Source organism: Hemitrygon akajei, chromosome 3, assembly GCF_048418815.1.
Source record: "Hemitrygon akajei chromosome 3, sHemAka1.3, whole genome shotgun sequence".
NCBI lineage: Eukaryota > Metazoa > Chordata > Chondrichthyes > Myliobatiformes > Dasyatidae > Hemitrygon > Hemitrygon akajei.
Genome location: NC_133126.1, coordinates 24644142 through 24666462, shown reverse-complemented (window position 1 = coordinate 24666462; position 22321 = coordinate 24644142). Strand labels below are relative to the sequence as shown.

The 22321-nt window shown below is 44.1% G+C and overlaps 1 protein-coding gene across 1 annotated transcript in view; it reads right to left on the bottom strand.

The window, feature by feature from the left end:
• The window catches only part of tshr (thyroid stimulating hormone receptor), a 64084-nt gene that overhangs the window by 8677 nt on the left and 33086 nt on the right, over nt 1-22321 (bottom strand). The window contains exons 7-9 of the mRNA XM_073037605.1: nt 20093-20161; nt 3378-3455; nt 818-1006 (exon numbers count right to left, since the gene is read on the bottom strand). Of these exons, the coding sequence (XP_072893706.1) occupies nt 818-1006; nt 3378-3455; nt 20093-20161 (336 nt within the window). The remainder of the gene's footprint in view (nt 1-817; nt 1007-3377; nt 3456-20092; nt 20162-22321) is intronic.

Sequence of the window (22321 nt, the reverse complement as noted above, 5' to 3'; positions counted from 1 at the left end):
CTCTTCTCCCCCCTTCCTTCTGAACTGCACAGCCAGACTCAGTGCCAGAGACCTGAACGCTACGGCTTTCATCTACCAAGTTGCCGGCCCACCCCCCCCCCCCCCCCCACAGCATCCAAATCTGTTGTTGAAGGGAACAATCACAGCACTGGCAGCCTACTCCTTTTACCAGTCCTCTCTATCAATTCCTCAGCCTCCCAGATGATCATCTAGCTCCAGTTCCAACTTTTTAATGCGGTTCGTTAGATGCACTTCTTACAGGGACAATGGAGGTCTCCCTCCCTTCTCAAATCCCTCAGGGGCAGCAGCCCACTGTCCTGGCATCCCAACTGCTCTAAATGTGAGATAAGAAAAAATAAATAACAAAAAAAAATCTACCTACAGCCTACGCCTCTTCTCACTGAAGCCTCGATGAGCCTAAGCACTCTAATGCTGGCCTACTCACACAATGTCCTCTCCGGTTAAGTCTAATTTCTTTTTACTGGACCTTGCCAAGTGCCTAATGTCTCCTCAGGAACTGTGGCATGCAAAATGTGCTGGCTGCCCTCCCCCTCACTACTTTTAAACTCTCTCGCTCACTCTATGCAATCCGACCATTCCTCAGGTCTATGACATGCAAATTGTGCCAACCATCCCACTCACTTTTTTAAAACTCTCTCTCCCTCTACACATCTCAATATTTGCTCAGGCACTCAAAATGATGATAAAGCTGATTCTGATTTTGAAAATCTCCCTGATGGCAATTCACTGGTAAGTTTTGGTGTCCATCATCCCATCACTCTCCCTGGCCTGTCCTTTCCCAGGAGTTCACACTCACCCCTTGTTTTTCTTCCAGTTTTTAAAGGCACAGCAGTGGCTTGGGTACGTGAGGTCGGCTCTCGTCAGGTGTAGGAACGTCTTCAGAGGAGGCAACTTCTTCAGGGTCCACGTGTTCTTGGCCATCAGTTCTTTCAGTGGCTCCAGCCCTTTGGAAGGGAGAGAGTGCACGCTGGTCTGGGACACATCCCTGCAGTCAGGTGATGGTGTAGGGAGGAACAGTGAGAAAAAAATGTCTCCCATCAAATGCAGAAGCCTGGAAGCATGTACCCCCAAGGACAGCTTTTATACGACTATTGAATGGTTCCCGAGTATGGCAAAATGGACTCGTGACCTCGTCTCCCTCAACATGGCTTTGCGTCTGATTGTCCACCTGACTGCACTTCATCTGTAACAGCAACACCTCATTCTGCATTCTGTTATTGTTTTACCTTGTACCACCTCATAATTCAAGATTCAAGATTGTTTACTGTCATTTTACCGCGTACGAGTGTAAAGGAGATGGAAATAATTGTTAGTCCGGATCCGATGCAGCATAGTAAAATACAATAAGCATAGAAATCACAATGCAAAAACCAAAAAGATGACACAATAAATAGAAATGCAATCCTAGAAAACACCATGTACTAGTAACTACATACACAGACTGACTGTATGTACATGACACTAGGTAATGTGCAATGCACTATGCACTCAATACACCGTGTAATCATCTGATCTGTATGAACAGTTTGCAAACAAGATTTTCTCTGTATCTTGCTATACATGACAAAAATAAACCAGCTCCGATTTTTTTAAAGAGACACAGCCCAATGGGCCTGCACAATCATGTAACCAATTAACCGAGTCGGCATACATCTTTAGGATGTGGAAGGAAACCGAGCACCCAGAGGAAACCCACTCGGTCGTTGAGAGATTGTCCAAGTTCCTTATGGACAGCGGTGGGAGTTGAATACCACCCCCCTCCCCACTGTTGGCACTGTATTGTGTTGTGCTAACCATTACGCTACCATGCCAGGGAGAGTTCTGTGTTACTAACATCGATTTGTACTCCACCATGAACTCCCTCAGCCCTTTTATCACACTAGAGCGACTTTGATTGATAAAACCAAATCAGGAGTCACAGTACAGGAAGGAGACAGAGAAAATAATGTCCAGAGAACAACCTTCCATTCCATATCAACAAAAGAGCTCATCATTGACATTAGGAACTGGGGCTAAACACACACACTTCTGTATCAACAATGAGGTGGAGATGGTTCGGAACTTCAGATTCCTCGGTGTAAACATCACCAATAACTTGTCTTAGTCTTGCTACGTGCGTGCTATGGCCAAGAAATCACACTATTTCCTCAGAAAGGTACAGAAATTTGGCGTGAACCTGAGGATCTTACAGATACACCCCAGAAAGCAACCTGTACGGATGCACCGTAGCTTGGTATGGCAACCGCTCTGCCCGAGATCTTAAAAAATCATGAGTTATGAACACAACCCAGACTTATCACAAAAACCACCCTCCCTGCCACTGACTGTCTACTGCCACAGGAAATCAGCCAGAATAATCAAGGACCCCTCCCACTTGCTCCTTATTGTCTGCCTGCACTACACTTTCTCTGTAACACTTTAATCTGCATTCTGTTATTAATTTTCCTGTTGTACTACCTCTGAGTACTGATGTATAACATGATCTATCCAGTCAAGATGGCGCCGAACTGCAGTTTCCACGAAGATCATGACTCAGACTTGTTTTTTTTTAAAGTTCATAGGGATGGTTGTGGGGATAGAGAAGGGAGTTAGGGGTCAGGTTAGGATGTAGGGACAGTGATGTGGGGGTGTTAGAGGTCAGATTAAGTTTAGGAACAGGGACATGGAGGAGCTAGAGATCTAGGCCTCAGCTCTGCACTTGCAGACCAGCGATGTGGATGGGTGATGAAGGATCCGTGAACATCAGGCTGACACAAGTTGGCGGTTCTCTGGATCGTACATCCACATGAGCAGGAGACACAAGAGCTGGTCAGAAGGCGAGCCAGGAGTTCGCTGTCCTATCATTTGCTAGTCCTGGAGTCAATACCGAAGATCAAAGTCCAATGGTCAGTCTGGAACTCGACAACTGATGGCCAAAGCCAGGAGACGGGAGTCCTGCCCTGGGACTGGAGGACTGTCATTGTGTGTGAACGGGTGGGAGGAAGGAAAGGGGCTTGTTTTGCTGTCATGTTCTGCTGAGCCCAGTGGGCATGCTATGTTGACACCGGAATATGTGCTGACAGTAGTGGGCTGCCCCCAGCATACCCTTACATGTGCTAGCTGTTAACACAAATGACTTACTTCACTGTACGTTTCGATGTACATGTGGTAAATAATCTGAATCTAAATCTGGATGGTAAGCAAAACAAGGTTTTTCCCCGTATCTCAGTGAATGTGACAATAATAAATCGATTGTCAAAGATCCAAACACTTGAGTGTCCCTATTCCGTTCTCTATATGTCTTGTAGGCATCTGCCCCAAAATGTGGAAATCTTACACCAAAATCCCCATCCACCCAGTAAATGCCAGCTACTTACAGCAGAGTGGGTCCACTCAAGACCCCTGCAAAGACATCCTCACTGAAAGATGATAAGAGCTTATTCTTGTGCAGGTATCTGTAAAAGATAAGGTTCAAGCAGATCTTAATTCTGACACTTCACAAGCAGAGGTGTAAACATCTAGACTCCCAAGATGTTTTACTTGGCGTAAATGATTGCAAGAGTATTACCCCTTGATCAGGGCTGTTAATCAGGTCCTGACACCTGCTGTTTGGAGATGGGTCACCAAAATAAGGAGACCCAAGAGACTGACTGCATTTGCTGGAATCTGGAGCAACAAACTAGAGAAAGTGACAAAGAACGCTACAGTACAGTGAAGACCTTTTGACCCATGATGTTGTGCTGACCTTTTAACCAACTCCAAGATCAATCTACCCTCTCACATAGCTCTTCACTTTTCTATCATCCATGTGCCTAAGAGTCTCCGCCTCTACCACCATCTGTGGCAGGAGGGTTCTCCACTCTCTGTGTAAAAAATATCTCTGACATCCCGCCTGTACTTTCCTTCCAAACATCTTAAAATTATGCCCCCCTTGTGTTAGCCTGGGGAACCCACCCTGGGGGAAAAAATCTTTGGCTGACTACTCACTCTAAGGGTCTTATCTTAAGACCATAAGATATAGGAGCAGAATTAGGCCATTTGGTCCATCAAGTCTGCTCCGCCATTTCATCACGGCTGATCCAATTTTCCTCTCAGCCTGTCTCCTGCCTTCCCCCAGTATCCCTTCATGCCCTGACCAATTAAGAATCTACAGCTGCCTGTGGCAAAGAATTCCACAGATTCACCACTCTCTGGCTAAAGAAATCTCTCCTCATCTCCCTTCTAAAAGAAGTCTCTTGATTCTGAGGCTGTGCCCTCAGGTCTTAGACAACTCACAATAGGAAACAACCTCTCCACATCTACTCGATCAAGATCTTTAACCATTCGATAGGTTTCAATTAGGTCATCCCTCATTCTGCTGAATCCCAGGCCTAGAACTATCAAATGCTCTTCATATGACAAGCCATTAAAGCCAGGACTCATTTTTGTGAATCTCTTTTGAACAGTTTCAGCAAATCTTTTCTAAGATGAGGGGCCCAAACCTGCTCACGATACTCCAAGTGAAGCCTCACCAGTGCTTTATAAAGGCTCAACATTACATTCTTGCTTTTCTATTCTAGTCCTCTTGAAATGAATGCTAACATTGCATTTGCCTTCCTCACCACAGACTCAACCTGTAAATGAACCCTAAAGGAATCCTGCACAAGGACTCCCAAGTCCCTTTGCATCTCAGTTTTTTGTATTTTCTCTCCATTTAGAAAATAGTCATCCTTTTCATTTCTTCTATCAAGGTGCAAATCTTCTACAAATCCAAGTACACAACATCAACCTTGTAGTGTTCTCGCTCAGGTGTCAGAGAACGCTGAACTAAACAGAGAGGTAAACCGTGTCAATGAAAACAGGACTGCAGTAAGATTAACCGTTTACTGTTCACTCTTCCACATTAACGTATGGTGAAAACTGTTGACAAAACAATACAAGATTTGTGCAGTATTTGTTTCCTTCTTGATATCACATTTACATCGTAAATACTTGCAAAAGTAAACTACAACTACATTACATTAAAATGCAGCATAGTCAGAATCTATTTACGCCATTGACTGCTTAAAATACACTTCAACACAAACTATCCGCAACTCTTTAACTAACGAAAACATAAACCTTATCGACCGTCATTACTTTTAACAGAATCAGCGTTAACATTTTAATTCAACATATCGATTATCTCATGAACTTACGGCGTTGCTTCACTGAGTTTCTAGTGCGAAACTTTTCTTGCGCTGATCCTGCACGTGAGCCCCCTCCTTCCCGTTTCTCCAAACCGGTATTTTCCCACAAGACACGGCAAAACCGGATGTGACATCATCGCATGCCGCGATATATCACAGACAACGAATTTACTTTAAACAATCCTAACTTTAACTAAAAAATGCTAACAAATGAATTACTAAAGCGAAAATATTATAAACTAAACAAATGCCATAAAGGCAACACAAACCTATTCTCCTTTGTCTATCCTGCTTTTTACTTCTTCAAAGAACTTCTACAGGTTTGTCAGGCAAAATTTTCTCTTGAGGAAACCATGTTACTACGGTCTATTTTATCATGTGCTTACAAGTATCCCCGAAACCACATCCTTAACAATCAACTCCAATATCTTCCCAACCACTGAAGTCAGACTATCTGGCCTATAATTTCCTTTTTTCTGCCTCTCTCCCTTCTTGAGGAGTGAAGTGACATTTGCAACTTTCCTGTCTTCCAGAATTTAAAGATTCTTGAAAGATCATTATTAATGCCTCCGCAATCTCTGCAGTCACATCTTCCAGAACCCTGGGGTGTACACAATCTGGTCCAGGTAACTTATCTACCTGCAGGCCTTTCAGTTTCCAAAGTTATGGCAACTTCACACACTTCATGACCTATGACACCTGGAACTTTCACCATACTGCTGGTGTCTTCCACAGGGAAGACTGATGCAAAATACTTACTCGTTCATCTGCGATTTCCTTGTCCTCTACTATTACCTCTCCAGCATCATTTTCCAGTGGTTCAATATCCACTCTAGACATGCTCTCTAATCTAGGCAACAGCCCGCTAAATCTCCTCTGTGGGAGAAGGGCCTGTGTTGTGCTGTAGGTTTTCTATATTTCTATCATTGGGATCTCTTCTGGGGGAGGTATGACCTGTACAGAAGTAATGGGTTGTACCTGAATCCGAGGGGGTACCAATATTCTCGTGGGCAGGTTTGTTAGAGCTGTTGGGGAGTGTTTAAACTAATTTGGCAGGAGGTGAGAACCAGAGTGGAGGGAATTAGGATAGGCCAGGTTGTAAAAATGCAAAGGTAGCATGCAGTCAGTCTGGAAGCACAGGCAGATGAGGAGACAAAATTGCAGCCAGCAGGGTGAGTATTAGCAGTGCAAAATCAAAAAGGGTAACAAATACAGTACTCAAAAGTGTTTTATCTCAATGCACAAAGTTTAAGAAATAAAGTGGATGATCTTGTTGCACTATTACAGATTGTCAGGTATGATGCTGTGGCCATCACTGAATCGTGGCTGAAGGATGGTTGTGGTCGGGAGCTGAACATTCAAGGTTACATGTTGTACTGAAGGGATAGGAAGGTAGGCAGAGGTGGTGGTGTGGCCCTGCTTGTAAAGAATGGCATCAAATCAGTAGGAAGATGTGACATAAAATTGGAAGATGTTGAACCCTTGTGGACTGAGTTAAGAAACTGCAAGGGGAAAAGGACCCTGATGGCAGTTATATACAGGCCTCCCAACAGTAGCTGAGAGGTGGATCACAGATTACAACAGGAAATAGAAAAGATGTGTCAAAAGGGCAATGTTATGATGGCCATGGGAACTTTCTACATGCATGTTGATTGGGAAATTCAGGTTGATAATGAATCTCAAGAGAGTGAGTTTGTTGAATGCCTAAGAGTGTTACAAATGTGCCACAACTCTGAGCGGCCGAAGGGTACAAAGTAGCCCCCTCCTTTTTGAGAATCACAAGATCGCTATTAAGTCGGGTCTGGGACCCAGGAAATGAGAGAGACACACGCAGAATCCACGAGGGTTTGGAATGTGTCCTGGCCTCAGCAAGACGGAACCATTGATAACGGCTATTGTCTCTTGGAGACGGAATTCTGTATTGAGTACTGTACTATTCATTGAAGCCCTCAGGGAATGACCAGAGTGGGCTGGTTGAGGAATTGCATTATCCCAACCTGATTGACATCTGAGACCCTGTGAGTAAGGATAAAAGAGGGTCTGGGGAACAACCCCTTTAGACGCACCAGGAGAAACACTAGAAATCCCGTGACAGCGTTTAATAGCGACAGCTGGTGGGGGGCTCGTGTGCGTCCTTTCCCTTTGCCTGGGAATTGGCGGCCTCACCACGGAAGAACGGCTTAGCTAAAGAAGAGGCCACCAGTGAACGGCCTCACCAACGAAATTCCGAAGGATCGAAATCATAAAAAGGAAAGCTGGCAAGTTTCTAAACATCTCTCTCTCTCCAACAAAAGGCTGCAGCCTGAATGAACTGAGTGACTTTTATATTTCCATCAGACAATACATTATCCCCTAGACAACGATAGAGCTATTTCTTATTGATTATTATTATACCCGCACTTTTAGATTTAGTATTGACGACGTATATTATCTGTATGTTTGCATTGATATTATTTTTGTGTATTTTTACCAATAAATACTGTTAAAAATAGTACCATCAGACTTCAACGGACCTCTCTATCTTTGCTGGTAAGTGACCCAGTTACGGGGTTCGTAACAAAGTGGGGATCTCGTCTCAGGATTTGATACCAAACTGGAGGGCCAGTGAATCGGGCTTGTAAGTCCAAACTTGGATCTGGTTGCGCAGGTAGCCAGACGGGAAACCAGCAAAGATGGACATGGATGAATTTATAGAAAACCCGACTCTGGAGGCACTAGAGGCTGCCACAAAGTCGGACTTGATAAAGATGCGAAAGGACTAAACCTCACAGAGGTGAGGTTGTCAATGAAAAAGCAGGAGGTGCGGAGGGCCATAACTCAGTATTATATTGTGAAGAATGTGTTTTCTGCTGAGGTATTGGAAAATATCCCTGAAAAGGCACCAGCTAGTGGGACGGCTCAGTTAGAGTTGGAGAAATTAAGGTTGGAACATGAAATTAAGTTAAAGCAGCTGGAAGCAGCTGAAAAGGAAAAAGGGCCAAGAAAGAGAAGGAAAGAGCCGAAAAGGAAAAGGAGCAGGAAAGAGCTGAGAAACAAAGGGAGCATGAAATTCAGTTAAAACAGCTGGAAGCAGCTGAAAAAGAGAAAGAAAGGGCCAAGAAGGAGAGGGAGAGAGCCGAGAAGGAGAGAGAGAGAGCCGAGAAGGAGAGAGAGTATGAGGAGAAAGAGAAACAGAGGCAACATTTCTTGGACATGGAGAAGTTAAGGCAAGAGCGAAGAGCTCAAGGGCCAGACCAAGAGGAGCGGTTTAATGTTAGTCAGGAGTTTAGGTTAGTACCTCCGTTCGAGGAGACGGATGTTGATAGTTATTTTTTGCATTTTGAAAAGGTGGCAGTGAGTCAGAAGTGGCCCAAAGAGCAGTGGGTGGCATTGTTACAAAGTGTGTTAAAAGGGAAGGCACAACGGGCATATGCGGCGTTGTCCATGGAGGAGGAGGAGTCTGAGAATTATGAGAAAGTAAAGGAGGCCATTCTTCGGACCTATGAATTGGTACCTGAAGCCTATAGACAAAAGTTCAGAAATTTAAAGAAAGGGTGGAATCAGACGTATACCGAGTTTGCCTATGAGAAGGGTGTGCTCTTGGATCGCTGGTGTGCAGCAGAAATAGTGGAAGAAGATTTTTGGCATCTCAGGGAGTTAATTCTGATTGAGGAATTTAAAGGTTGTGTTTCGGATGATATCCGGATGTATTTGAATGAGAAGCCGAATAAGTCCATCTCTGAATTTGCTAGGTTCATAGATGAATATGCCCTAACCCACAAGACAAAGTTTTCCTTGAATAAAAGTTACCAGAGAGACCGTGGGAACGGTAGAGAAAGCCCACCGGCTGAGGCAGAGATCCCGCCGGGAGCTAGTGGTAAAATTGAGGAGGAGAGGCAAGACGGCAGGAGAGGTCCTGGCTTGACCTGTTTTAATTGTGGAAAGGTGGGTCATATTGCGTCTAAGTGCCTTGCTCCGAGGAAGGAGACAGGAAAATGGAAAGCAGCTGTCCCTATAGGATGTGCTGTGGTGATCAGTAAATCGACGAGAGAGCCCCAGGTAGACAGAGTACGAGAAGGGTCTGAGAAATGTATTTCAGAAGGAACTGTGTCTGTGAGAGAGGAAGACACACCAGTTCCAGTGTGGATCTGGAGAGACACGGGAGCTGAACTGTCATTGATTAGCAGTAAGGTACTGGATTTTGGTCGCAAGACTGGAATGGTAGCTTTGAGAGGAATAGGAAAAGGGACAGAAGTGGTGCCCTTGCATAGGATCATTATAAATTGTGAGCTGGTATCTGGACCAGTTGAAATAGGGGTGCAATCAGAATTCCCGAGAACTGACATGAACGTCCTTCTCGGTAACGATTTAGCCGGTGGTAAGGTTTGGTCAGCAATGAAGCTGACGAGCCAGCCTGTAAGTGTTGAGGTCCCGCCCCTAGATTCCAAGATCTATCCCGCATGCGCGATCACTCGCAGCATGTCGAGAAGGGCAGCTGAGAACGAGAGCAGTTTAAATCCGGCCAGTATCGATTTGGCCGAGACGTTTTTACCGATCCTGTACCAAGAGGGTTTAGAGGGTGGTAAAACGGAGAATAGGAAAGTGAAAGAGAGTAAGGGAGAGAAGGTAGACCTGCCCTTAGCCAGGAGGAAATTTATAGAGGCACGAAGTAAAGATGAGAAACAGATAAGGCTGTTAAAAGGTCCAGGGTTGGACATGGATGATCTGTCTGGTTTGGCAGAACTGTTTAAAGAAGTTGAAAATTCTAAAGGTGTTCCCGATAATGAAATGAGGGCAGTCCTAGATGAAAAGAGTGCCATTACCTTGAAGAAGTCTGCTGGGTTGGCAGATGAGGTTGTTTCAGCCCGCGGGGTTGAGTTTACTCCGGAAGGGAGTTGCCCAGAGAGTAACTGGGAGGTTCAGGGGAATTTAGAATTTGAAAAGGGTACGGGTATTGAAAGCCTGGAAGAGGCAGATGTCCCGTTTGAGTGTGTTCAAGATGTGGATGCACGTGGTACTGAACCTAGTAATGGAGCTCAGAAAAAATCTGAGGTATTTGATTCAGTTGACAAGGAATGCAGTCCTTGTGGGTCAGATGGACTTAGTTCAGTGAAGAAATGGTTAACCTTGGTAATAGTGGGAAGTGAGAATTCCCAGTTGTTTGTGTTCGAAGGTGTGTTAAAAGTTCGTGAGGAGATAAAAGGTGGTGAGGTGAATATTATTATTGAAGGAAAAGGGAAAAGTGTAGTTCCTAAATTGAATGAAGAAAATTTAAAGTCTGGATTGATGTCAGAAGCAGCAACCAGGCTACAGAGACAATGGCTTGGTAACACGTTGCCTGCGAATCAATTACAGGTTGATTTGGAATGTAAAGGTGCCCCACACGCTATTGTTGTTCAAGAGTGTGCTGTGAAGAGGCAGGATCTGAAATGCTGTTTGAACAAAGAGTTTAAACTGAAAACTAATAGCATGAAGGGTCCTGAAGAGAAAACTAGTAACTTGCTTAAAATTAAAGAATTGTGTGGACATTCGGAAAATGGTCTAAGTTTGGAACACATTGTTGATAAAATAACTCCTATGAAAGGAGCATGCGAAAACCTATTCCACACTAGTATACAAGTTAACCACGTGGGAGTTAACTGGAAAAGGGGCGAGGGTTGACGGGATGCCATTTTAAATAGCAGGATCCGGTTTTAAGGGATTTCGACAAAGCATGTGAATAATAAAGACAACCCCCATGGAAGATTGACTGTTAAGTTTGAAAGTAACATAAAGATTAGTATTTGCATGAACTTTTGTAGTATACACGTAAGCTAAGATCACAACTCCTTAGTTTTTGTTTGCTGAAGAAATAAAAATAGGTGGTTATTAAATTGGAGTCTGATGCAACAAGAATTTATTAAGGTACAAGATGTTAAGGTATTAAAGGAAGTGACAATGTAATCGTTAACTGTTTAGATGCTGAATGGAATGTATAACTGTATTACTCTGTAGTGAAAAAAAACCTCTTTTGTATTGTGTTAGATTCTGAACTCCTGTAAGACTCTGTATTAAGTCATTTTTACCAATGGTAAAAAAGCTTTGAAGGAAGGGGGTGTTACGAATGTGCCACAACTCTGAGGGGCCGAAGGGTACAAAGTAGCCCCCTCCTTTTTGAGAATCGCAAGATCGCTATTAAGTCGGGTCTGGGACCCAGGAAATGAGGGAGACACACGCAGAATCCACAAGGGTTTGGAATGTGTCCTGGCCTCAGCAAGACGGAACCATTGATAATGGCTATTGTCTCTTGGAGATGGAATTCTGTATTGAGTACTGTACTATTCATTGAAACCCCTCAGGGGGTGACCAGAGTGGGCTGGTTGAGGGATTGCATCATCCCGGCCTGATTGACATCTGAGACCCCATGAGTAAGGATAAAAGAGGGTCTGGGGAACAACCCCTTTAGACGCACCAGGAGAAACGCTAGAAATCCCGTGACAGCGTTTAATAGCGACAGCCGGTGGGGGGCTCGTGTGCGTCCTTTTCCCTTGCCTGGGAATTGGCGGCCTTACCACGGAAGAACGGCTTAGCTAAAGAAGAGGCCACCAGTGAACGGCCTCACCAACGAAATTCCGAAGGATCGAAATCATAAAAAGGAAAGCCGGCAAGTTTCTAAAAATCTCTCTCTCTCCAACAAAAGGCTGCAGCCTGAATGAACTGAGTGACTTTTATATTTCCATCGGACAATACATTATCCCCTAGACAACGATAGAGCTATTTCTTATTGATTATTATTATACCCGTACTTTTAGATTTAGTATTGACGACGTATAGTATCTGTATGTTTGCATTGATATTATTTTTGTGTATTTTTACCAATAAATACTGTTAAAAATAGTACCATCAGACTTCAACGGACCTCTCTATCTTTGCTGGTAAGTGACCCAGTTACGGGGTTCGTAACAAGAGATAGCTTTTTAGAGCAGTTTGTCAGTGAGCCTGCCAGGGGATCAGCTATACTGGATTGGGTGTTAAGTAATGAACTGGAGGTGATTAGGGAGCTTAAGGTAAAAGAACCTTTAGGAAACAGTGATGACAATATGATTTGAGTTCAACTTGAAATTTGATAGTGAGAAAGTAAAGTAAGACATAGCAGTATTTCAGTGGAGTAAGGGAAATTACAGTGGTGTGAGAGAGGAGTTGGCCAAAGTAAATTGGAAGGAGATGCTGGCAGGGATGACAGCAGAACATCAATGGTGTGAGTTTCTGGGAAAAAATGAGGAAGGTGCAGGATAGATGTATTCCAAAATTGAATAAGTACTCAAATGGCAAAATAGTACAATAGTGGCTGACAAGGGAAGTCAAAGCAAATGTAAAAGCAAAAGACAAAGCATATAACAAAGGAAAAATTAATAGGAAGATAGAGGATTGGGAAGCTTTTAAAAACATACTGAGAGCAACTAAAAGAGTCATTAGGAATGAAAAAATGAAATATGAAAGCAAGCTAGCAAACAATATCGAAGTGGATAGTAAAAAGTTTTTTGAAGTATGTAAAAAATAAAAGAGAGATGAGAGTGGATATAGGACTGCTAGAAAATGAGGCTGGTGAAATAACAATGGGGACAAGAAGATGGCAGATGAAATAAATTAGTATTTTGCATCAGCCTTCACTGTGGAAGACACTAGCAGTGTGCCAGATGTTGAAGGGTGCCAGGGAAGAGAAGGGAATGCAGTTACTGTCATAAGGGAGAAGCTGCTCAAAAATCTGAAAGACCTAAGGGTGCATAAATCACCTGGGCCAGATGAACTGCACCCTCCGGTTCTGAAAGAGTTTTTAGTAGAGATCGTGGAAGCATTAGTTGATCTTTCAAAAATCATTGGACTCTGACATGGCGCCGGACTGGAAAATTGTGAATGTTACTCCACTCTTTAAGAAAGGAGGAAGGCAGCGGGAAGGAAATTATAGACCATTTGACCCAACCTCAGTGGCTGGGAAGATGTTACAGTCAATTGTTAAGGATGAGGTGATGGAGTACTTAGTAACACAGGAAAAGATGGTACAAAGTCAGCGTGGTTTCCTTCAGGGAAAATCCTGCCTGACGTACTTGTTGGATTCTTTGAGGAGGTTACAAGTAGAACAGATAACGGGGATTCAGTGCATGTTGTATATCAGGATTTTCAGAAGGCCTTTGACAAGGTGCCACACATGAGGCTGCTTACCAAGTTAAGTGCCCATGGTATGATAGGAAAGTTACTGGCATGGTTAGAGCATTGGCTGATTGGAGGCAGCGAGTGGGAATAAAAGGATCTTTTACTGGTTGGCCACCAGTGGCTAGTGATGTTCCGCAAAGGTCGATGTTGGGACTGTTTCTTTTTATGTTGTATATAAATGATTTAGATGATGGAATAGATGGCTTTGTTGCCAAGTTTACAGATGATACAAAGATTGATGGAGGAGTAGGTAGTGTTGAGGAAACAGGTAGGATGCAGAAGGACAAGAATGGGCAAGAAAGTGGCAAATGAAATACAATGTTGGAAAATGCATGGTCATGCACTTTTGTAGAATAAGTGCACAGATTATTTTCAAAATGGGGAGGAAATCCAAAATTCTGAGATGCAAAAGGATTTGGGAGTCCTTGTGCAGAACACCCTAAAGGTTAACTTGTAGGCAGAGTCAGTGGTGAGGAAAGTAAATGCCATGTTAACATTCATTTCAAGAGGTCTAGAATACAAGGGCAGGGATGTGATGCTGAGGCGCTGGTGAGGCCTCACCTTGAGTATTGTGAACAGTTCTGGGCTCCTCATCTAAGAAAAGATGTGCTGGCATTGAAGAGGGTTCACAGGTGGTTCACAAGGATGATTCCTGGAATGAAAGCATTATCATACGAGAAACATTTGATAGCTCTGGATCTGTACTCGCTGGAATTTAGAGGGATGAGTGGGTATCTCATTGAAATCTTCCAAATGGCCCATGGTGGGGGAGTCTAGGACAAGCGGGCACAGCCTCAGGATACAGGAGTGACCATTTAAAACAGACATGCAGAGAAATTTCTTTAGCCAAAGGGTGGTGAATTTGTGGAATTTATTACCACAGGCAGCTGTGGTGGACAGGACATTGGGTGTATTTAAGGCAGAGCTTGATCGATTCTTGATTGGACATGGCATCAAAGGTTACGGGGAGAAGGCCAGGGGCTGTGAAAGGGGAGAAGAAAAGGATCAGCCATGATTGAATGGCGGAGCAGAGTCAATGGGCCAAATGGCCTAATTCTGCTCTTATGTCCAGTGGTCTTATGGATCTGGACCCAAGATCCCTCTGCTCCTCTACACTGCTAACAATCCTGCTATTTACCATGTATTCTGCCTTCAATCGTGACCTTCTAAGGTGAACCACTTCACACTTTCAGGTTTTACTCCTTCTGCCACGTCTCAGCCCAACCCTGTCACCTGTCGACATCTCGTTGTAACCTATGACAGCCTTCTCCACTATCCACATCACCACCAATCTGCAAGCTTACTCAGTGGAGGAACTCAGCAGGTCGGGCAGCATCTGCAGAGTGAAACGGACAGTCGGCATTTCGGGTCGACACACTTCGTTATGGACTCGACAGAGGTGAGGGGAAAGGCTGGAGCAAGCGCTGGCAAGTGATGAGTGGATCCAGGTGACGAGGTGAAGAGGGCAACAGGCAGATGGAGAAGCGGAGTGTAGGAATAGTGTCAGAGGTAATAGATGGAGGCAACAAAGGGGTGAAAATGATGGAATCTGATAGGGAAGGAAGGTGGAGCAGTGCACTGAATAATGGGGGGAGGGAGAGGGCAGATGGGAACAATGGGAGATGGGACCCCGTGGGAGGAGGGTGTGAGTGCTGGCCAGATATAGTGGGTGGAGGAGAGGAAAGAAAGAGGGTGATTAGGGTCAAGGGGTTCTGTGCGTATGAGAAACCCAGTAGATCAGAAGGACCTCCAATGCACAGAACATGCCATCTTCTCATTATTAAAATCAGGGAAAAGGCCAAGGATCCTGAAGACACACATTCATCGTTCTAGAAAAGCTTCTTCCCTCAACCATCAGACTTACGAATACTAGCTCATTGTTTTGCTCTTGTTGCACTATTTATTTTATGCATTCTTATAGTAATTTTTGTGTACTGCTGCCACAAAACACCAAATTTCATGATGTGCCAGTGATAAAAAACCTGATCCTGAGAGAGAAAGGGAAAGACAGGGAGCAGGTTACTTGAAATGGGAGAAATGAACTTCTAGTGTTGTTTGATGTCAGGCTTGCCAACAAATACGTACATGCAATACATGATAAATATAGAACTAAACTGAATTACAGTAGGTATATGTATGTATATTAAATCACTAAATTAAGTAGTGCAAAAAACAAAAAAAAATTAAAAAGTAGTGAAGTTATGTTCTTGAGTTCAATGTCCATTCAGGAATTGGGTGGCAGAAGGGAAGAAGCTGTTCCTGAATCACTGAGTGTGTGCCTTCAGGCTTCTGTACGTCCTTCCTGATGGTAACAATGAGAAGAGGGCATGTCCTGGGTGGTGGGCATCCTTGATGATGGAAGCCGCTTTTCTGACGCACCACTCCTTGAAGATATCTGAGAAACAACAGGGGCTAGTATCCCTGATGGGCACAGACAGGAGAGGGTTACAGAGTGCAGTTCCACTGTGTCCAGTACGAGAACCACTGGTGCTTTTGATAAACGTGACTAAACCTTCTCCTGTTATGGAAGCTCCAAGCACAGAACTGGAAAATGCAGCAAGGGGTTACACAGACCCAGCCAGCTCCATCGTGGGCACAGTCCACCCCACTAAGGACACCTTCAAAGGGCGGTGCTCAAGAAAGTAGCACCCATCATTGAGGATCCTCACAGGACATGCCTTCTCATTATTACCCTTAGGGTGGAGGTACAGGAGACTGAAGACACACACTCAGTGTTTTAGGAACAGCTTCATCCTCTGCCATTAGATTTCTGAACGGTTCATAAATACTATTTTGCTCAATTATTTACTTTTATATATATTCCTACTGTAATTTTTATATATTAAACTGCAGTCCAAATGCAAATTTCACAATATTTATCAGGGATAATAAATGTGATTCTGAACTGGAGCTGAGGGCACTTCACACAGTTCTGAACTCTACAGGTGACACAGTGCTTGGAAAAGTAGGAATGAGGGAGGAAAACATTCCCAGATTCCTAGAGGATACAGGCAATGGAACGTAGGAGATGAATTCAGCTCAGAGGAATGTGAGGAGGTTTTCAGAGGGTAGGAAAAAGTCAGGAGAGCCAAAACTTGCAAAATGGTACAATGTTTAAAAGGAAGCAAGAAATATTATAGGAGATAACTAACCCAGATAGAATTAATTCCATTGGACAGCTAGGTGTGTGTTCCGTGTCTAAATGGTCATAGAATTAGCCCATCAATGGATTAAATTGACAGGCTAGTTTCATGACCATTGAGATCACACCTAGCAAGAGCAAACTTTTCTTCCATAAGGGTAGTTGTGAACTGAAAAGGATTTTAGAAAAACAGCTCAGTGAGTGGTTTAAGGATGCCAATGGTTTCCGAGCTCTGAGAAGTTAATTAATGGTATTCCCAGCTGTCGTAATGGGAATCCAACTCATGTCTCCGGAAGCAAAGCTCGGAGCTACATTAACTATTTACTGGCAGAAGTAAATCGTGCTTCTTGAGAAAGATGATTTCACCTGCCAGATGCTTAAAGAGAGAACAGTGTCTGTGATTATTCTTACCAGTACTGAAGATCCGATCCCAACTCCTCATGACTGCTACTCCAAAGCGTCTTGCAAATGTCTTTTAAAACGTGGCTAGTGTTAAGACTGCATCAATTCCACTAGAAAACTTCGGACAGTGTGGTGCCAGGATAAATAAATCCTCACCTTTCCCACCCACCTGGCTTCACCTATCATCTTTTAGCTAGTCCTCCTTCCCCTCCCCCCACCGTTTTATTCTGGCATCATCCCCCTTCTTTTCCAGTTCTGAAGAAGGGTCTTATTTCTCTGCGTACATGTTGCCTGACCTGCTGAGTTCCTCCAGCATTTTGTGCGAGTTGCTCCGGATTTGCAGCACCTGCAGAATCTCTTGTGTTTATAAATAAATCTCCTTTCCTTTAAAATCTATCAACTTTACATCATTGCCTGCTGTTATTGCGATAACTCTGCTCTCTCAAGTCAAAGTCAAAGTCCTGTCCCGAGCCTTTGTGGCTCATCAGGCCAGTTTCTGTGGCGTGAAGCAACTGAGAGTACAAGACACTCCCACCCAGATAGGACGCCAGTCTATTGCGAGGTTGACCCCCAGCATTTTTTGCCGGTACCCATTTCTCAGCTGGGTAGACTGGAGCATTGTGTGATTAAGTGCCTTGCTCAAGGACACACACGCTGCCTCGGCTGGGGCTCGAACTCACGACCTTCAGGTCGCTAGCTGAACTCACTAACCACTTGGCCATGCGCCACACTTCTTTGCTCTCTGCACCTTCTAATTCTCTTTCCAAGTTGATCAGTCAATAGTGTCCTATAGAGTCACGGAACAGAAACAGGCCATTTGGCCCAAAGGTTCCCTCTGGCTATCAACCACCAATTTATACCAGCACATAGAAGCAAGAGAATCTGGATATGCTGGAAAACTAGAGTATCTCACAGAAAATGCTGAAGGAATTCAGCAGATCAGACAGCACTTATGGAGATGCTCTAGCCTGAGACCCTTCATCAGGACTGGAAATGAAGGGGAAAGAAGCCAGAATAAGAAGGTGGGGTAAGGGGAAGGAACTCAAGCTGGTGAGGCAGGTGAGAGGGGAAGTAGTTAGGTGGGATGAAGTGAGAAGCTGGGAGGTGATAGGTGGAAAAAGAAAATGGCTGAAGAAGGAATCTGATAGGAGAGAGAAGTGGACCATGGGAGAAAAGAAAGCAGGAGGGGCACCAGAGGGAGGTGATAGCAGATGAGAAGGGATCCAGAATGGGGAATGGAAAAAGAGAGAAGGGGTAGAAATTACTGGAAGTTAGAGAAATTGATGTACATGCCATCAGGTTGGAGTCTACCTAGACAGTATATGAGGTGTTGCTCCTCCAACCTGAGAGTGGCCTCATCGTGGAGGTAGAGGAGGCAACAGACCAACACATTGGAATGGAAATGGGGATTGGAATTAAAACAGGTGGCTACCAGGAAATTCTGCTTGTTGAGGGTGGAGCAAAGGAATTCAACAAAAGCAGTCCTCCAATCTGTGTTGGGTCTCACCAATGTAGAGGCATTTATGCCAAGCCCATGTTATTATCCTCACATTCCCATCAGCTCCCCCCAAATCCTACTCATCTAAATCTTAGCTTTAATTTCCAATTGTCAATTGTGAGGGCTATTTAAATGGACAAAGGCAAGCAGGCTCTTTCCTTGTAGGTTAGGGGTAAAAGGTGAAATTTTTCTGGGGAACTTCTTCACTCAGAGGTTTGTGCACATGTGGAGGGAAGCAAGGTTAGCAGAGCTGGGACTTTTCTCTTCGGAGCGTAGAAGAATGAGAGGGGACTTGATAGAGGTCTGCAAGACTATGAGAGGCATAGATAGGGTGGATAGTCAGTACCTGCTTCCCAGGGCACCAATAGCAAACACCAAAGGGCATAGGTACAAAATTGAGGGAGGGAAGTTTTGGGGAGACATCAGGGGTAAGTTTTTTACACAGAGTGTGAGTGCCTGGAATGACTTACCAGGGATGGTGGTGGAGGCTAAAACATTAGGGTATTTAAGATCCTCTTGGACAGGCACATGGATGAAAGGAAATTGGAGGGTTATGGGGTAGTGTGGGTTTAGTACTTTTTTTTAAGGATTATATGGGTCGGCACAACATGGAGGGCTGAAGGGCCTGTACTGTGCCATATTGTTCTATGGAACAAGATGTGGAAGTGACGGATGCAGGTTTGACTGCAACATTTAAGAGAAGTTTGGTTTGAAGTACGCACACAAATAGGAGGGGTATTGAGAGATGTAATCCAGGTGTGGGTCAATGGGACTAAGTGGAAAATCAGGATGGCATGGATCAGATGGGCTGAAGAGACTGTCCCTGGACTGTGGTGTTCTATGACTCTAATTATCCGCACATCATCAGAGGGAACGGGAGCACTCAGGGGAGACCCACATATTCACAGGAAGAACTTGCAGATGCTATACAGACAAGACCAGAGGTGGGGATTGAACATTGGCGTTTGGTGCAGCCCAGCTAACTACGCCACTGAGTTTTGCGGGCAAGTCCCGCCATGCTGAAAAGCCACCTGCATCCTCCGCTTCTTCAAGCAACCTCAGAATGTGCTATGGAATCAAGCTGCAGACAACATATGGCCAGGGTCAACACTGCAGATGGTTGCAGTGGCCCACTGTGCACGGGAAAATCCCAGTCAACTGTGGTCTGCTGCTTGAGTAATAGCACCCGCAGGTTAGAGACTGGTCAGAGCACTGGGGGTGGTGTCAAATCCCCTTGTCTTTCTTCAAACCATTCCATGCATCCCAGACTTCACTTATCCTCTGCACTCTGAGGATGGATATCCCCAGTAGTAGAACAGTCTCTGGCTTAGACATCATTCAATATTTCACTGGCCTGACAGACTGCAATGTCTTACCTTCTAGGGACTATTCTCCAGCATTTAGTAGGATGACCATGAGACACAGGAGCACAATTATTCCATTTGGCCCACCGGGTCTGCTCCGCCATTCTATCATGGCTGGTTTATTTTCCCTCTCAAGCCCATTCTCCTGCCTTCTCACTGCAGCCGTCAAAGCTCTTACTAATCAAAAGCCTTTCAAACTTTGCTTGAAATATTCCCGATAACGTAGCCTCCACAACAATGCATGTTGGACTTCCAGTCACTACCAACTTTGTGCCAATCCTTAGGTACACCCTGTAAACCGTAAACCAGCCATCTACTTTGCACCCTGTTTAATAAAGGTAATACCTACACAGCATCTAGTTTGGTTCCATTAAAGGCGTAAGCTTGGACCTTAGTGAACCCGTTGTTGTAGAGCTTTCTGTGAGGAAGGAAACACAACAGAGGCCATTAATCTGACAATAAAACACGTTTCAAAGTTCATCTAAGTACATATATGTCACCATACATAACCCTGGGATCCATTTCCTTGTGGGCATACCCAATAAATCCAATAACCATAACAAAATCAACGGAAGACTGCACCAACTGGATGTTGGTTTCCAAAATCAAGTTCCAGTTCAAGTTTACTGTCAGTCAACCATACACATGTATACAGCTAAATGAAATATCATTCCTCTGGGGACAGAGTGCAAAAATATGCTGTGTGTATAATCACACAGAACACACATAGTTACAATTCAACACATACAGTCACAAAGTAATATTAGCACAAGTCCCTAAGCGACATGGCCTGAAGACTGACAAGCTGACATAAAGTGTGAGGTATATATTTATCTAAGACAGTATAACGTTACTGTTACAGTATATATTATGGTACTATTATAATAAATCAGTCGCATAAACAGCAGCAATAAAAGATGAAAGGTAACCAGTGCAGAATGAGGGTGTGTCTGTGAATTGGGGAGTAGGTGGGGACGGGGGTGGGGGTGGGGGTGGGGTGTTGGCAACGCATTCAGAGAGGGTGTACACGTGTGTTGAGTGGTAGCAGGGTGTTACGGACTCTATATTCTTGGGGGGGGGGGGTGGTGTGGGAAGAAGCTGTTACCCAGCCTGACACTTCTGCTTCCTATGAGGTTGGGTGAGATTAAATCTAGGTCATAGGTTAGGGTTAAAGATGAAATTTTTAAGGGGACCCAAGGGAGAATTTCTTCATTCAGACAGCCGTGTGAGTGTGGAACAAACTGCCAGAGGAAGTGGTGGATGCAGGTTTAATTACAACATAAGACAATAACACATAGGAGCAGAATTAGGCCATTCAGCCCATCAAGTCTACTCTGCCACTCCATCATGGCTGATCCTGGATACCATACACCTGCCTTCTCGCTATGTCCTTTGATGCCCTGACTGATCAGGAAATGATCAATTTCCACCTTTAATATACCCACAGACTTGGCCTCCACTGCAGTCTATGGCAAAGCATTCCACAGATTTACTACTATCTGGTTAAAAGAAATTCCTCCTTACCTCTGTTCTCAAAGGTCGCCTCTCAGTTTTGAGGCTGTACCCTCTAGTTCTGGATACCCCCACCATAGGTAACATCCTCTCCATATCCTCCCTCCACATCTAGTCTTTTCAACATTTGGTAAGTTTCAATGAGATCTCCCTGTATTCTTCTGAATTCCAGTGAGTACAGGCCCAAAGCTGCCAAACACCCCTCACATGTTAACCCTTTTATTCCCAGAATCATCCTTGTGAACCTCCTCTGGACTCTCTCCGATGACAACACATCCTTTCTGAGATATGGGGCCCAAAACTGTTGACAATACTCCAAGTGTGGCCTGACTAGTGTCTTATAAAGGATCAGCATAGCGCCTTGCTTTTATATTCTATTCCCCTTGAAATAAATGCCATCATTGCATATGTCTTCTTTACCACAGACTTAACCTGTAAATTCTGGGAGCTTTGCACGATGACTCCTAAGTCCCTCTGCACCTCTGATGTTTGAATTTTCTGCCCATTTAAACAGAATCAAGTTTATTATCACCAGCAAGTGATATGAAATTTGTTAACTTAGCAGCAGCAGCAGTTCATTGCAATACATAATTTAGCAGAGAGAGGAAAAAATAATAATAAATAAACAGGTAAATCAATTACAATATACATATATTGAATAGATTTTTTAAAAGTGCAAAAACAGAAATACTGTATATTTTTAAAAAAGTGAGATAGTGTTCAAAGATTCAATACCTATTTAGGAATTGGATGGCAGAGGGGAAGAAGCTGTTCCTGAATCGCTGAGTGTGTGCCTTCAAGCTTCTGTACCTCTTACCTGATAGTAACAGTGAGAAAAGGGCATGCTCTGGGTGCTGGAGGTCTTTAATAATGGACGCTGCCTTTCCGAGACACCGCTCCTTAAAGATGTCCTGGGTACTTTATAGGCTAGTACCCAAGATGGAGCTGACTAGATTTACAACCTTCTGCAGCTTCTTTCGGTCCTGTGCAGTAGCTCCTCCATACCAGACAGTGATGCAGTCTGTCAGAATGCTCTCCACGGTACAACTATAGAAGTTTTTGAGTG